The sequence below is a fragment of the Anneissia japonica genome, unplaced genomic scaffold, assembly GCF_011630105.1.
Source record: "Anneissia japonica isolate Jap-2015-1 unplaced genomic scaffold, ASM1163010v1 scaffold288118_len230876_cov182, whole genome shotgun sequence".
In the NCBI taxonomy this organism is placed as follows: Eukaryota; Metazoa; Echinodermata; class Crinoidea; order Comatulida; family Comatulidae; genus Anneissia; species Anneissia japonica.
This window is the reverse complement of record NW_022709084.1, coordinates 34,104-51,296: the sequence shown is the minus strand read 5'-3', so window position 1 is coordinate 51,296 and position 17,193 is coordinate 34,104. Positions and strand designations below refer to the sequence as shown.

Sequence of the window (17,193 nt, the reverse complement as noted above, 5' to 3'; positions counted from 1 at the left end):
TGACAAATGCAAAATTTCCAAAATGTAGAATTTCACTTTCAAGAATGAGGATTTGAAAATAAATTAGATGGTTACATTGCATACTCTTTGTTTTGTTTTATTCAAAATGTTTTGGTTTTGGAAGCTGATTTCGACATTAGAAAACATAGCCTACATAAAGTCATATTATAGTAGGCCTAGCTCGATGCCTATCAAATAAGTTATAAAAATTCGCCATAATTCGTCAAATATCCGTGGCTTCAAGGGGGGTGCCTGGACCCCCACCGGGGGCCCTAGGTGGCCCCCTGGCCCCCAGCCAAGTGAGACTCGATTCGCTCCACTAGCCCCCCCCCCCGTCGGGGCCTTTAGCCCCTCCGTCGGGCAGGTTCTGGCGCCATCACTGGATTTTCCCAAATAAAATTAGGTCTTAATACCAGTCATGATATTTTATGATTTCATAGTTTATAATTACGCTAATTTTCGTTATTTACATAAATCTGATTAGCTCTTAATCATATCATAGAAGCAGTAATGGTTTGAAATACTTCAATTGATTATTTTAAATTGGATTATACAGGCCTACTTGTGCGAAGAATAGATATTTTAACGTGCTCATAAGTTTTAAAGCCTAGTTAGGCCTGCTTTAATGATTTAATGCAATACCATTCACTGAAATAATCTTTAATGTATACAACGAAGCCTTGCGGAAGAAATTAATGTTATTGAGTTCTGGTTTAGCTTAACATAAGGGTTCGCTTACAGTTTTGCTGTTACTGTTTCTGTTTAGGTAGGCCAACTTTGGGCTGAATTATATCAACCAGGGATGCATTAGATAGGTGTAGACGAAATATTAATGTATTTATATTATAAATATAAACGAGCATATTTTAATTAAAATGGACACTGTCGATGAAACCTCAGCAAGCTGTCCGTCGACGAAACATCCTCTCAGATAGCTTCAGAGAGGCTCATTGTGACAGGGTCGAGTCCGAACATTATTTATAAGAGACACAATAGATCACGATATATAATTATCAAACCATTTACCGATTTATTTCTGAGAAGACTTGGAAGATTTACATGCATATAATTAAAAAACGACATTTCCTATTAAAAAAATTTTTTTTTCATGTTTCATTGCTTCAAGTACAAAATATATCTAGAGTGTATCTAAATTTAACTACAAATTTTCCACTTGCCTCAATTCTGTTTATCACCATTTTGTGTTTGTAGTAGGAAACACACACTATTCTATTATACCACTCATAAAAAAAAGTGTGTTATACCACCCATAAAAAAGTGTGTCATGTTTCATTGCTTCAAGTACAAAATATATCCAGAATGTATCTATAATTTAACCACAAATTTTCCACTTGTCACTGCCTCAATTCTGTTTATCACAGTTTTGTGTTATAGTTGGAAACGCACACTATTCTATTATACCACTCAGTCATACCAGGGAACAGTTAAATTACTTGTAATTTAACTGTTCTCTGGTCTTGACTTGTACTAAATATCAATTAACCATTCATACTTTATCATTACTATAATTGTTACCATGGGATTTCATAAATACCGTAAAACCTCGATTTGAAGTTAAATAATGGACTTGAATTGAAGCTCCCTCTTTAGTTTGTAAAATTAGCCTCGAAAACAGCCCATGGGCTTCTTTTTAATAAGATAGCATACTATACTTTTGTTCGAGAAAGTATACACTGAACATGAATTTCAAAAAACAAAATAAATTTAACAAAGTTCGCAAAAATAGATGCAAGGGCTTCAATTCGAGGCTTTACGGTATTAACGCACGTAGACCTACAAGTAATATGTAGTGAAACATTGCTTTAACAGTAGAATTTTATCAGCTGGGGCAAATGCAGGATTTGGTGGTAGGGCGTGCGTGAGAGTCCACACGACCTCAGGCCCGCGATGGATGGGCTGAGGTGCGAACATTTTGAGAATATTGGTCTCTATGTGCCCGGAAATTGCACTCACACACCTTAAAAAATTGTACAGGTACTATATACATATCAACAAATACAATAGAAAAAAGTTTCTTAACACAATTTGGAATAGGGGAGGGGGTGCAATCGCATCGTTGGCCAAATGTCTGTCCGTGAAAGGTCTGGCCACGTTAAAAGTTAAACTATTTAAATTTAAGGCCAACCTAAGAAACAAAATGTCTACTCAATATTTCTGGCATCTAGCAGAGCCATTCTTAAACCCTAAGCATGTGGACGTATTCACAATCAGGAAAGCCCAACAGTACACCTGCACCACAGCGTAATAAATGAATTTAGGATGGTCACCAGCTAAAAAGGCTGAGAAATAGGGGCATAAATCACAATAACAAAAATTCAATATTGTTAATACCACACTTCTTTGATATTATTCAGGGTCAGATTTGTGCCAAATTGATTGGTCCAATTTAGTTTTGGCACTTCCAGAGTGTAATTGCAAAAAGATTGTAAAATATATTTTCAATAGTATTTCTTAACAACATATATATTTTTAAAATGATCATAAAGAACATATAGGTACATGAGCAAATATCTGTAAACCAAGTCACATATTGCCTCAACCAACAACATTCAAATTGTAATGTGGGCAGCAAATGGCTATGTGTCCTACAACAATAATGTTTCATTAAGGAAGTTTACTGTGCATATACATATCATTTCCCCTATGAAAATTAAGAGAAATTAAAAAGAAAAAATAAAATAAATTGGAGGCACGTACTTACAATTACTTCTAAAGTATTCCTTTGCTACTTACTGTAATAACATATTTGCACTAAATATTTCTGATTAGTTTGAGTTGTAGACTATACAATACATATAATTACAATTATGTTTATCAGGTACATTACTGGAAGTCATATAGTTATACAAAATATCACTTCTTCTATGACACACTTCCAGATTGTAATTGCAAAAGGATTGTAAAATATATTTTCAATAGTATTTCTTAACAACATATATATTTTTATAATTATCATAAAGAACATATAGGTACATGAGCAAATATCTGTAAGCCAAGTCATATATTGCCTTAACCAACAACATTCAAATTGTAATGTGGGCAGCAAATGGCTATGTGTCCTACAACAAAAATGTTTTATTAAGGAGGTTTACTGTGCATATACAGTACATATCATTTCTCCTATGACACACTTGATACCCTGTAATTACAGTTAGTAATAAAAACAAGTTTAAAATATTATTTCATAATATATATACTTTTCAGTGGTGTAGGTATGGGCAGTGCAACCAGTACAAAACACTGGGGCCTGGGGCTATTGAGGCTTGTTCAATAGGTCTATAGATCTAAAAAATATAATTTTTAAAATTCCTCCTTAAATAAAAAAAAAAAAACTCATTTTAAAACAATTTACTATTTACGTGCCACCAAAGAAGTAGGCTGACATTTTAACTTGTTTACAAAAAAAAACAAAACCAGATTCGTATCTTTTGTATTCATTCAAGGTTATTTTCTTTCATTCAGGTACTGTAATTATGTATGATTTGTATCATGGTACGATACACAATACTTTTTAAAAGCATATTTTTAAAGCAATTAACATATCGGCAAGCAAAGTTTTGATACTTTGTTGGTTGGTTGGTTTTTTGTTGGTTCAACTATATTGTGCATGTTTTGAACTACATCAGGTGATCATACTTCATAAATACGTTTTTAGATTTACTTCATTGCAAGTAGGTGGATGATTGTCCTACTGTTGGTTATATTACATTCTATCAGAGACTCGTGAAATAATTTGCGAGATGATCAGAAAGAAACTACGTATCCGTTTCGCGGGCTGTACACTAAAGGGCACAGAAATGATCTTGAACTGGGGCCTGTTACCCCCTCCATACACCACTGATACTTTTACTATATAATAATATATATATGATAGCATGTAAGTGAACATACATTTCTAAAAAAAAAAGTCACATAGCCTTTACTAACAAAACTCAACAGGCAATGTGACAGGAAATTTATGACTTATGACTTGTAGTCATAATATTGTTTTTGTACGGCCTTGGAGGCGATTTTCTTGCGTGCAAAACCAAGCTTAGCTGAGCTGTTTACCATATCCGGCACAGCATACGATTTGCTCCGAATCTCATACTGTAAAAAGAAATCATAATTTAATGAGGTAAATGCTCAGAATGTTATACAACTATTGGCTATGATACAGTAATCTTCCAGAAGATTATTTATCCTTGTAAATATGCCACGATTAATGTGAATGACAATGTCGACAGTGTAATATTATATAGATCACATTACTGTAGTTGTCTCGAAGAGGCCCATAACTAAGAGTCCTTAAAAGGAGGGGGGTCTCTTCAGGGGAGGTGCTTTTTTGACGTTCAAAAATCTTAATCACCACTTTGATTGTTTTCATTTAAGAAAAAAATGTAGGGGTTTGGTTTATTAGAGGAGGTTTGAGGAAAGGGTGTTTGATCGAACTATAAAAATAAATATACTTAAATAGAAATATTGAAATATTTTGAGTAGTATTCTAATTCCTGTACAACAGTGCTTCCTGCACATGCATCAAGGATCTGATCTCTGTCCAACTAAGAGTGTGGTGAAGGCAAGTGGGGCTCCAAGCCCCTGTTCATGATCCATTGCTAAAGCCCTGGTGTGGGTTCAGGGAGCTAAGACCCTAGTGCCTAAAGAAACTGGCCAAAATTTGGGCCAATTTTAGTTGTTAAAGAAAGTTTATGCCCAAAAATATTTTCAAATAAATAACATTTTTTTTACTCCATTTTTTGGTTTGATAAATCATGACCAATAGAGGCTTTGCCTGATCAAAGGGAGCTTAGCTTAACTGCAGCAATGTATGTCTGAAAATGTGTAGTGTATAAATATTGAATAGTATCATTTCATATCAACATCATTACTTACTGGAGACCGTTCCAATTTTTCCAGCAAATCTGATCTCTTTTTTGAATAGTTGCTAATTTCTTCATAATCACCCTTTAATCTTGAATGCTTCAAAAACAACATATCTGTCTTTCGCCTTTAGTACATAGATAAAATAAGTAATGATTAAAATATTTATGCTTTAAGTAGGACATAAATAAAAATGAATTTATAATTGTTGTATGAATTTGACAACAAACTTACATGCGATCTTTTGCTAGACAACGTTTATTCTTGACAGCCAAATCAGCTGATATTTGAAGGGCTGCAACCCCAGCAACAGCAGGGTTAACATTCTGGGTAGAAATATAAAATACAGTATTGGTATTTTATTATATGTATACAATGTATATTGTATATTATAAATTAAAAGACAAAATACTCCTAAATAACAACGTTGTGGAAAACAATGGCTGATTATCGGTAGGCACAGAAAATTCTTCACCTCACAATTGAATGACAAACTGTGTTATCTTCAGTATACACTACTAATGTTACAAGGGAGTATTTTCTGTAATCCATAAAAAAACTTTTGCGTCTAAAATTGGAATCCCAGGTCATAAGTTAAGCTTTTGTTTACTGTTGTAACAAACAACATGATTCATGAATAGTTTCTTTTGTATTTTTAAGTGAAATTTTACATTTAATTGTTCTGTCATCCTTATAAATATCATAACGTCATCATATTTTGAGTGGATTATCTAAGATTTAAAGAACTTTCTTTTAAATTCTGTGATAAAGACAATGTTTAATAAAAATGTAGTTTATTTTATTAGTAGCAGTAGTATTAGTATTTTTGTTAGGAACGAAAAAGCATTTGAAACAACATGGCATCCATGTTGAATATGAATACATTATTCCTTTAATTTTTGGATATATTGTCATCATGTTAATGTAAATATAAAAAGTTTATTTTTTCATGAAAAATAACTCACATCTTAACCTTAAATGTTAAAAAAACAACAATAATAATATGAAAGATACCTCTTCAAAAACTTTAGTTTGAGTGGTGGTGTCACGTTCATCACTAATGACACGCATCATCCGTCTTCCATCTTTTTTAGTGTACTTCACTTGAGTCTAAAACAATAATTTATTGGCATCATTGAAAATGGTTTTAAAAAATCTGTAGGTTAATCTGTTGCATTTTAATGTTCAGAAATTAAGGAAAAGTGTAACAATGTTCGTTTTTGCACTGCATTTTATTTATTTATTTTTTAATTCCTTCCTTTTGGCCCTAGAATTACCAAGTGACTTACTCACTGTCCTACTGAATTGCTGGCAATCCCTTCACATGACAAACCTATATACACATGATTCTCTCTAGGCAAATGGAGTGCCAAAGTGGCAAAAAAATTCTCTACAAAGCGATTTTTGTTGGAAACTGTTGATATGGACCTAAAATGCCACCAAAAAAATTTGAACAGGTTTCGGACTTGGGAAGAAAACTGTTTTCCTAAAAAAGGTAATTCTATTTATAGTAAGAAGGTGGAGGGGGTTGAATATAGCCACATCTTACCCTAAATCCATAAAACATGCATTCCTGAGGATGCACTACTACGTTTTTGTTATATCACCAAAAATATTGGTAATGATGTCATAAAAGATGAAAGGTCAATTTCTCATTTTCAGGGTCATAAAATACAATGCAATAAATGACAAGCAAATATAAAATATAACATATAAAATATTTAATTCAAAATGGTACCTGTGCATTAAAATATGTAATAAGTAAGGTACATGTCTGTGCTGCCACATTTACAGTGTGTTGGAATTATTATATATTTTGAAATCATCAGATCAAACTTAAAGTGATCCCAGTTGGTACACTAAGCCTTAAACATTGGGTTACAGACAAAAACTGCAACTCCAAGACAAAACTTTTTGGGTCATATGTGAGATAGAACCAACCAGAGTATGATCCGAAATCAAATAAAAATAATAAAATAATTATTCTATATTATCTGAATTATGATTTAGAGACTTGACAAACTAATTTCTTATTACCTGAAACGGCAACTTTGTCACATCGAATTTGTCATGGTTTGGTCGAACTCTAAAACTGAACGTCAAGTTAGTATTACTGGTTACACAGCCAATCTTTTGGTGTATTTTGCTCACATCCTAACAGACAAACAATAATTTGTTTAAAATAGACGTTAGTATAGCAGTTGATCTCAACAATGAAAGAAGACTTGGGTAGGTTAGAGCACAATATCTATACATATCTGTACACTGGATGTTAAATGGCGGTTCGAGAAAAATTAACACGTCTCACAGAAAAACTAGCTGCGAATGAAAAAAAATGATTACCATGATGATGGTGAGATGTCATGATGATAGTGGTGGTAATGATTAAGAAGATCGTAACTATGATTATCATTATGAGATCAGGGGTGGCACCAGTGGAGGACTCCAACGGGAAGAGATCTATGAGATCTTAATAATGCTAACATGATTATTATGATAATGAAATGATGATGATGTAAATCTAAAAAAAGTTGTACTAAACTGAACTAAATTAAATATGTATATTAAAATCAACAGGCTCTGTATTCTTAATATCATTTCATAATTTTGAATTTAACTATAGAGCTAAAATAAATAAATAATTAAAGCTTAATGATTAACCTAAACTTACAAGCAGCAAACTATTATGGTAATTACAAATGTACTTATTTCCCAAATTGCAGTGAGAACAGAAGCAAGCAGAACAACAGACCCACCCAGTTATATTCCCTTGGGAAAAAATTATTTTCGGAAATTTTCTGTAGTTCATCATCAACATACCTTTCCATTTGATTCTTCATCCACAAATTCAAGACCACGATGAATGATCATAGTCACTTCAACATCAGTTGCTATTATCACATTTTGTGCAATTTCTCGTAGCTGCCTGGTCAATTCTGTGGAGTGCAAGATGTTGGTGACACCTCCTGAAATGGCAGCAGCCTCACTAACAGTTTCCATCTCATTCTGACTATCCTTAACCTCAATTCCAATGATAGAGATTTTGGTCTGCTGCTGCTGAGCGATATTTCCAATCTAAGTTTACAGAAATACATCGAATAAATGACTGGTTACAGATGTCTACAATCACAGTAAGATTATTTTTTAAATTTTTAAATAGTTAGGCAATCATGTTTACAGAAATACATTGAATAAATGACTGGTTACAGATGTCTACAATCACAGTAGATTATTTTTTAAATTTTTAAATAGTTAGGCGATCATGTTATGTGTCAACTTTACTCATACAGCATCAAGGAATCCCTACTATAAACATTGCCATAAAGAAGCTAAACTTCCCTAAGTTTTCCACATCAATGAAAATGCTCCATACCAGGGCAGACGTGCGCTAACATACTGTATGATAGAGGTACTATTGGGATCTAGGGATGACCCTTCTCCCTGTGATGTGCAGGGTGCTGAACCCCTGTTAATAAAATGAGACCACAGCAGCAACGGTGCAGTGCCAGTAACAACAGATGCATTGTCCCTTAGCCCGCCTATTGCCAGGTATTCGAGGAGTTGAGGGAACAGACTTCACATTAAAATCAGAGGCTGCTTGAGTTAAACTAGCACCTCCAGAGCATGAAGAATGAGCATTACCTCTTGGCCAAACCCTCAAATTAATTTGAATTAAAAACTAATATTTATGATATTACCTCGCTATAGAAATTAGTTTTTTGGTTGCGCTGCAATGAACCAACTCCTACATTTGGAATACCATCTGTACAAAGAACAATTTCAGAACCGGGTATCTTGGAAACCATGCCGACACACATGGCCAAAGCGGGCCCAAGAGCTGTCGATCCAGCTATTTTCAGGTTTTCAACAGTTGACTTCAAGGAACTGTTGAGGAAAGATCATTAATAAATATTATAATATATATTTCAGTAAACAACAACAGCAACAACAACAACAATAATAATTATTAATGTAACAGAAAAAAGTTACCTTTCAGAGTCAATCTGAAAGGAAAATTTTTTTTTATTACACTACAACATGACAGAGTCAGATAGTAACTTCCAAGCCATTATCATTAGGCCTAAAAAAAAAAACTTGTTTGTTTGCTATCATCCAACGCCCCTAAAATCCGAAAAATGATGGAGGGGTTTTTTTTTTTCTTTAAAAGATTCTTTTTATAAAAGTAAAAAAAAATTGAATTTTTTTTTCAACACAATTGATTTTACACGTCCGCCGGTTAAATAGCACGCCCTCTACGACCGTCTCACACTTAGTTAACTGTAAACTTTTCTCTCCTCGTGGTTGGTACTACTACAACCAAAGTGATGCAATGTCGGTTGTTGTGATTTGTACCTTTTTTAACACATTTAATAAGTACATGATGCTGGTGAGCTTGACCAGTTACATAGTGTAGTATTTTATTTTAATCACGTGTCTTACTCAGTGGCAGCGCCAGCAAGGGGGGGGGGGGGCCCAGCAGGCGCTTAAACCCCCCCCCCACCGGACAGGTCATGGGTCAGTCAGACTAAAAAAAAGTATAAAAATAGGCCCACGCTAAGCCAACACATGCCTGTCAGTCTGAGAATGTAATTTCTGGCCATCCAAAAGTTCCTCTCCTTAAAAAAATCTCATTTGGGAAGGGGAACACCCTCTAAAACCCTTCCCCCAACTTGGGCCTATAAGCTCAAGTTCCTCCTGTTAGACAGCTTAGCCCCTCCCCCTCCCCCATCCCACAGAAAATATACCCTAGAGCCGCCACTGGTTTTACTCTAATCCCAAACCACAAAAAAATTAGCCACAAATTGCAAAGAGACCTATACATATATACATATATATTCAGTTTCTACATTCATAAAAAAAAAAAAAAAAAACTTTTTTATCACACCCCTCATCTTCTACAAACGTCTATACAGACCGTTTTGGTAATCTTAAATTTGGTACTTAAAAAAAAAAAAAAAAAAAAAAACTTTTTTCGTCCGCCCTTTACTTAAATATGTGACAGCATATCATTTTTTTTTTAAGCCTTATTTATACATAATTATTTTATTTAATTTTCATGATCAAGGCCAAGGATATGCAAATAGCTAACGTAATCCTTTTACTAAGTGAAAAGAGAAATGAAATGCTCTACATAAACAAGATCTTAATATGAGTGTTAGGGAATGGAGTTTTTTCTGGTTGTGAAAACAAAAATCCTATTACCATTACAAGAATTGAACCCATGGCTATGTTACATGGTCTAAAAACATATCAAATACCTCAAAGAATTATCAATGTCTTTGTATTCTGTCATCAAAGTCTTTCCCAGTTGTTGAAGTTGCTGTACAGATAGTGCATCAACATTGCGCTGGGTGAAGCTCGCATGTGAATTGGCATCACCATAGATTATAACTGTGTTGTTGAAGGCCACCAGACCAACACGCTTTCGAGGATTCTCCAACTGTAGACGCTCAAGTTGCCTAAATATGAAAAGCAGAAAAAATAGGTAGTAAGCCTAATTAGAAAACTGAAAAAAGACAAACTCAGTATAGTTTAAGTAGCTTGGACAAAGTACAGTATGAAGAAGATCTTAGTACGTGACAATCAGAAAAACTCAGTGCAAAAACATAGGAAAATAGGATAAGAAGGAAAGAATTTCGGAACAAAAACAATACTTATAAAATGTCAAGTAGCTACGACGTTGTCAAGGAATGTGCCTGGCCTAGAAACGGAACAATTACCCACCTGACAATAGCAATCTGCATGCAATCGATACGGGTCACAAGAGACTGCTTTGCACTACCAGACTTTACTTCTTTCCAAAGTCCTTTCCAAAAACAGTTATGAAAATATAATAGATTTAAATGCCTATACTACAAAAGGCGAAACAATTATTAATATAGAACAATATAAAATAAATAACAGCAGCACTTTTGAGACTATATATAGAATTAATTCTATATTGTTAGTCTCAAAAGTGCTGCTGTTAGTTACTTTATATTGTTCTATACTGTATCAGAATAACGCAGCTATACTTTTTATTCAATTATTAATATACATTTTTTGTTTATTATGAAGCTTAGTTCTGAAAAAAAAACATAGTTATTGTAAATGAATTCATTCCACCATAAGACTTTATGGGGACTTTTCTTGGTTTCCAAGTTAAAATACACTCAGATTAAAAAAAGAAAATTATTCAAATTCAATTAATATAAGATGCCATACATCATAATACATTTTCCTTAACACTGCCAATCATGTCTATCAGCTAGAAAAACAAAACAAACTCCTTTCATGCAGGTTGCAAATTCAGTGACAGATGTAGAGATGTCCCCCTCCAATAAGTAGATTATTTTGTTAAAATGTATGCCACTATATGTGAGGTCTCACCACGAAATGAGACGCATCATTGGTGAAATCATATTCAGATATTCACCAAAATAGGTCAAAGGCAACATTTTTACAAAATTTTGATTTTAATGTTTTTGAATAAGTTGATACTTATATTTTATGATTGTGTACTTTTTAAGTGAATTTTCTTACTAAAACAGTGTTCTCTTCGCATATTCTGTAATCCTAGTCCTATTATTTGTACAGGTTAGTTTATCTTTGAGGCTGATTTTCTCAAAACCTGGTTCCCATACACCTAAGATTTAAATGCTAACATCTCTGGATCTATTTATCCTAGGGAAGCCATTCAAAGACCAAATTAAAGATAATGTGATCAACCAAAATGTAATATAAACTCATTTTTTGATTTTCTAACGATGAGACTCATTTTGTAGTGAGACCTCACATATCATCTTGACTCTGGAGTGTGAAGTCAGGCACTTAATGCATGTGACAGTTGTCGGCTGACACGATTCTAATTAGCAGATGGCAACGTGTCATCTAGCGCCCTCACACATAGCAGAGTTGGATTTGTCGTACAACGGTCGTACAATGCAGTGAGTGTCCGAATTCAGTTGGGCTTGCACTAGTCTAGACGTAGGGATACGGGTAGGGGTGGCTAGCTATGTCTCCACAAGGTTCCCCTGGCAACTCCTCAGGTTCAGTATTCATGTTTAACCTGAACCATCTGTCGAGAATAAAATGAATATATTACCTTGAAGATCAGGCATTTTGGTAGCTGACTGCATAGATGTACTGATATCGATGCAGTAAATAATAACTCCGTCATTGGAATCAACAGCTGAGGCTTTCCCCGATCCAGAGGCGACAAGAGACGGGGATGGTGCCAATAGAAATTCCACAGACTTTTCTTTTGGAATCTAAAACATAACACAAGTCATTTAGATTTAACTATATACATAAACAACAAGAAAAATGGCAGAAACTTATATAGATATTTATATGAAATGTATTTGGTATATTAACTGATCTGATTGATATACAACAATCAGTAGTGAGAAATTAGACCATTTATTCATCGCCTGTGTTAAATTTCCGTAGTAGTTTTGTTTATTTCCGTACATCTGTAATTAGGCAAAATGTCGGTAGTAAATAGGCCTAACTACGGAAGTTCCATGGTACTTGAGAAGTCTGCTATACAAGCTAGGCCTATAGGCTTGCTTTTGAAGACAAAACTCATCATCCAGAATTTCACGATTTTCGTACCCCCTACATTTTTCAATCTGCGTTTTATTACAAAAATCGCGAAATTAAGGGTACACAAAGATACAGCAGCTGTATTACAGCTACTGTGATTTACAGTAGCTTTTTGTTTACTATACAATAATTCCTGTACCCTATCCTACATCCATCATTAAAATCATTAAGGTAAAAACATTACCTCTTCATCATCCATATCAAGATCATTGTTGTCACCAGAACAAAATTCACTGAAGTAAGAAAATTTTAAAAATCAAAAAGCATGTGGTATTTAAACAACATTTAACACTACACTTTTCTAAGACAAACTTACATTATTTGCTCAGGGGTATTATATGACATCATCGTGCCCATATATGGATGTAATATGACACCATCATACCTATATGGGAATTTCACATGAATGTTGATAGTGTCGATAAAGACTGGACTTTATAAACAAACAGCACTACAATGCATTAAACAGCCTGTCAGTTTTAAAACATATAAAATAATTTCTAAACTAGTGTCATAAAGCATTAGTTTTGTTTTACTTACTGTGTATTAAAATAGACTAATTTGGCTCATCTTATATTTACATTAGAAAATTTACCAAACAATACAGTTAAAATGTTTTCGAAAAATAAAACTAATCTTTGGGTTATTTAATTGTTATCAGCACCCGGATTGCCAACATGAATTTTGACTGAAAATATTATCTCAATGGCGAGTCATAACAAAGAATATAGATCTGCAAGAGGTGCAACTGGTCGGTGTTTCATTGGAACACAATCCTATTTCAAAAAGTACTTTCACAAAGGGGTGAGTCCTTAAAAGACGAGTTTCGAGCAAAATCTATTTGAATTCTAATAGGGCGCCTCCTATTTCTTGGCAGTACTTTTTTTAATGTTCAATTGCGCGCATACAAAATCAGGGTCGATAGTCTATCCTCACCTATCCTAAGATGCGTATGCTCAATAGATTGATTGCCTGTAAATTATGCTATTGCTTCAGTATACTGATATCCACTGCGTTTATTTTAAGGTTTCTAAAATTTGCTACATCCAGAAATATTTACAAGATAAAAAACCAAGGTTATTCTCTTTTTCAGTAGAAACACACCAAAAGCACTGTCAATTCAGGATATTTTTATTTTTAAAATGTTGTGCAGGATTACAGTGAATAATTAATAATCAAAAAGAAATTTTTTTAATTATTTAAAAAAAACAATATCAGCTGTATATATATTATTATTTATTTATTCATTTTATTTGTTATTGCCGTCAACATCATCATTACCATGTGCAAAAGTGCAAATACTGTAATGGCAATCAACAGCTTAAATAAACACATTGCTGCTACAATTAAGTAAAAGAAATACTGTTGCCCGTATTCTTAAAATAAAACTATAGTCAAACATTGAACTAAACAGCGTATTCAAAGTTCTAACTACGACTAAATCAAGTCCTAATTGTAGTTTAGCTATAGACAGCTGGCAAGCAACGACTATCAATGAAAAGAGCTCATTTTAACAGCAGACAAAATAAAAGATCTGGTGACAAGGATGAATAAGATGCTGCCGTCTGTCGCTCAAATATATATTTCCTCATAATTTTCGCTTAATTAATTTTGTATAATAATAACTATATTAGTCATTAACATAGAGAACAACAGAGAAATTAGAGAAGTCACTGAAAATTTGATTTCTTCAAAAAACTATTATGGTTGAGCCCATATGAGGATGGCGCCATCTCTGTTGATGTTACGATGAAGCTACGTGAAAACAACACAAGGGGATTTTGTGCAAATCAAGAACTACAGTATCACATGTGGCTAGTTAAACATGTTAATTTAGCCTTTTTGAAGCTAACCTTAACTCTTTTCTTGAACATAGCCAAGATATTTAGACCTACGTATCACTTTTATTCTCTTCACTCTATCGTGAGTTACAAAAAGTGTATTTTGAGAGATTTAATCGGTCTGCAGAGGTATCATTTTAGTTGAGGTGTGTTTGATTTAGTCATACTGCTAGTGGAATTTTGTTTTAAGAATACAAAATGACGTAATTTTGAAGTTTTAGCTCGAACTACGACTAAAGAATACAAATGCATGTGCGCACGTAAATGCTTTTATACTGTCAATTTGTGGGACCTTTGCACTGCAACATCCAAGAGGCAAAGCTTAGCGGCAGGTCAATTATCGTATATGTATTCATATGACGAGTAAAAAAATAAACTTAAATTGAATAGTTACCATTTCCAAGTTGTCTTCTCATCCTGCTTCTGAAGCTTAGATAAATGTGACAAAACAACATCACACTTAGTGCAATGCAATGGGTCTCCAGCTAAGATAGTTGGCTCAGACTCCAGAGTTCCCAAAGCCAGGACGACTACATTAACATTTGTGTCTGAAGTCTCGAAACGTTCAAACATAGGTGCTGCACGTGTTGATGCATATCTTGCTGCCAATATGAACAATTCAAGATTACTACATTATACAATATATCGAAAGATAAATTCAAAAACAAATTTAAAACTTACTAATGTTTACATTGATAAAATGCAATATAAAAAGTTTAAAAAGTAAAATATAAAAACATTTAAAAAAATATATTTGCAACTTTAAATAAAATATTTCAGTCTTCATCATATATTATTTAATTTAAAGATCTATCTATGTTTTATTTTGTTGCGGTTGCTGTCAATGAAGGAAGTGAAGCCATTATATAAAGTCAAGTTTGGTTTATAATTATATAACATTGGAATTACAAACGTAATGTTCACTATATTACAAGAAAAGACAAAACTCATAAATTATAAATTAAAATGATTTTAAATTTAGCAACCTGATATCTACAGGACAAAAGCTTTTTGAAAAATGTGGTAATGATATTTTTCATCCTCAATGAATTTCTTGGCAATCAAAATTCAAAGTACATTCATCTACAGTACTTACGAGGTTGTGGGCCCTTCATCTCTGGTCTCTTCTCTGAAAATCAAAAAAATAATTCATAGGTTCAATGAGATTATGAGACTAAACATATAATATACTGAATTTTAGTGTGCTGCAATTTTCACATACTAAATCTAATAAATGTTATGTATTATGAAATTTCCATTTTTCCATTGTGGCATGTTCACTAAAGGGCAAGCAATAAATTTGTTAGGCCTATTCAAATATATCATTATCAGCTCGTAGCCCCACTTTTAAATACAATTTTAAGTTTTTTCAAAGTTAAAAAAGATCATTCGTAATGATGTATTCGCCACAAATCGAGTTCGTAAAATCAAGAGTTCATAATTGGGAGGCTCGTAATTGGGAGATTTTTACTGTATAAATTAGTACAACTGTGTATTTGCTCTGCATATAACAGGGCCAGCGGAACGTTTTTCAAAGTGAGGGGGCCCACTTATACTGTAAGATGAATGGGAATATGAATCATGCAGATCTGGAATCAAATCTAGGTGGTGGGGTCAACATTCCTTCCCCGGGAAAATGTTGATTTCTAGATGCCGGGAAATGACCTTTCTCGCCTTTGAGCTAGGAGTCTAATGACTTTGTTCTTCAAAGTTCAAGGTATTCCCCCTCTTGAAAACGGTAAGGTAAACTTTCTCATTACATTAAATAGACCTGTTATATGTGTATACATACACAGCAAAAAATTGAGTAGTTGCATACGATTTTTTTCCATGAATCGATAAATCCCAAAAAGAAAGGGGGTCCGGGCTCTCCCCCGGGAAAATTTTGATTCCTAGAAGGTGTGAAATGAGTTTTCCCGACTTCTGAGGTGTCTTTTAATTACATTAAATTCTTCAAAATTCAAGGTTTTCCCCTCTTGAAAACGGTCAGGTAAATTTTTCCCCTTGTTATTACAGTAGATAGGCCTTATGTGTGTATATATACACAAAAAAATTGAGTAGTTGCATACGATTTTTTTTTCCATGAATCGATAAATCCCAAGAAAGGGGTGGGGGGTCCTGTTGTTCTTCCCCGGGAAAATTTTGATTCCTAGGTCGCGGGAAATGAGCTTTCTCGACTTCTGAGGTGTCTTTTAATGACTCAAATTCTTCAAAATTCAAGGTTGTTCCCCCACCCCCCTCTTGAAAAGGATTCAATTAATCAATGAACTCCAAAGATAAAGGGGATCCGGGTTCTCCCGAGAAAATTTTGATTTCTAGGTGGCGGGAAATGAGCTTTCCAGACTTCTTAAATGTCTTTCAATGACTTTTAAAGTTCTTCAAAATTCAAGGTTTTCCCCTCTTGAAAACGGTCAGGTAATTTTCCCATTGTTATTACAGTGAATAGGCTTTATGCGTGTGTACATACATAAAAATTTAAAAAATATGAGTAGTTGCATACAAATTTTCCATGAATCGATGAAACCCAAAAAGGAAGGGGGGTCCGGAGGTTCTCCCCCGAGAAAATTTTTATTCTTAGAAGGCGGGAAATGAGTTTTCCCGACTTCTGAGGTGTCTTTTAATTACTTTTAAGTTCTTCAAAATTCAAGGTTTTCCTCTCTTGAAAATTATTATAATGAATCAATGAACCCAAAGAGAAAAGGGAGGTTCAGGTTCTTCCCGGGAAAATGTTGATTTCTAAATGGTGGGAAATTACTGTAACTTTCCCAACTTCTGAAGTATCTTTTAGCGACTTTAATTTAGGTTCTTTAAAATTCAAGGTTCCCCCTCTTGAAAACGCTCAGGTAAATTTTTCCCATTGTTATTACAGTAGATAGGCCTTATG

The 17,193-nt window shown here is 33.7% G+C and overlaps 1 protein-coding gene across 2 annotated transcripts in view; it reads right to left on the bottom strand.

The window, feature by feature from the left end:
• Positions 1-2,424: 2,424 nt before the first annotated feature.
• The window catches only part of LOC117106657 (circularly permutated Ras protein 1-like), a 27,860-nt gene continuing 13,091 nt past the window's right edge, over positions 2,425-17,193 (bottom strand). For both annotated transcript variants that reach the window (XM_033248056.1, XM_033248057.1), the window contains exons 7-19: positions 15,406-15,438; positions 14,704-14,911; positions 12,653-12,701; positions 11,966-12,131; positions 10,606-10,687; positions 10,140-10,340; positions 8,580-8,766; positions 7,702-7,956; positions 6,919-7,035; positions 5,896-5,991; positions 5,116-5,207; positions 4,894-5,008; positions 2,425-4,110 (exon numbers count right to left, since the gene is read on the bottom strand). In XM_033248056.1, the coding sequence (XP_033103947.1) occupies positions 3,985-4,110; positions 4,894-5,008; positions 5,116-5,207; positions 5,896-5,991; positions 6,919-7,035; positions 7,702-7,956; positions 8,580-8,766; positions 10,140-10,340; positions 10,606-10,687; positions 11,966-12,131; positions 12,653-12,701; positions 14,704-14,911; positions 15,406-15,438 (1,727 nt within the window). In that variant the 3' untranslated portion in view covers positions 2,425-3,984. The remainder of the gene's footprint in view (positions 4,111-4,893; positions 5,009-5,115; positions 5,208-5,895; positions 5,992-6,918; positions 7,036-7,701; positions 7,957-8,579; positions 8,767-10,139; positions 10,341-10,605; positions 10,688-11,965; positions 12,132-12,652; positions 12,702-14,703; positions 14,912-15,405; positions 15,439-17,193) is intronic.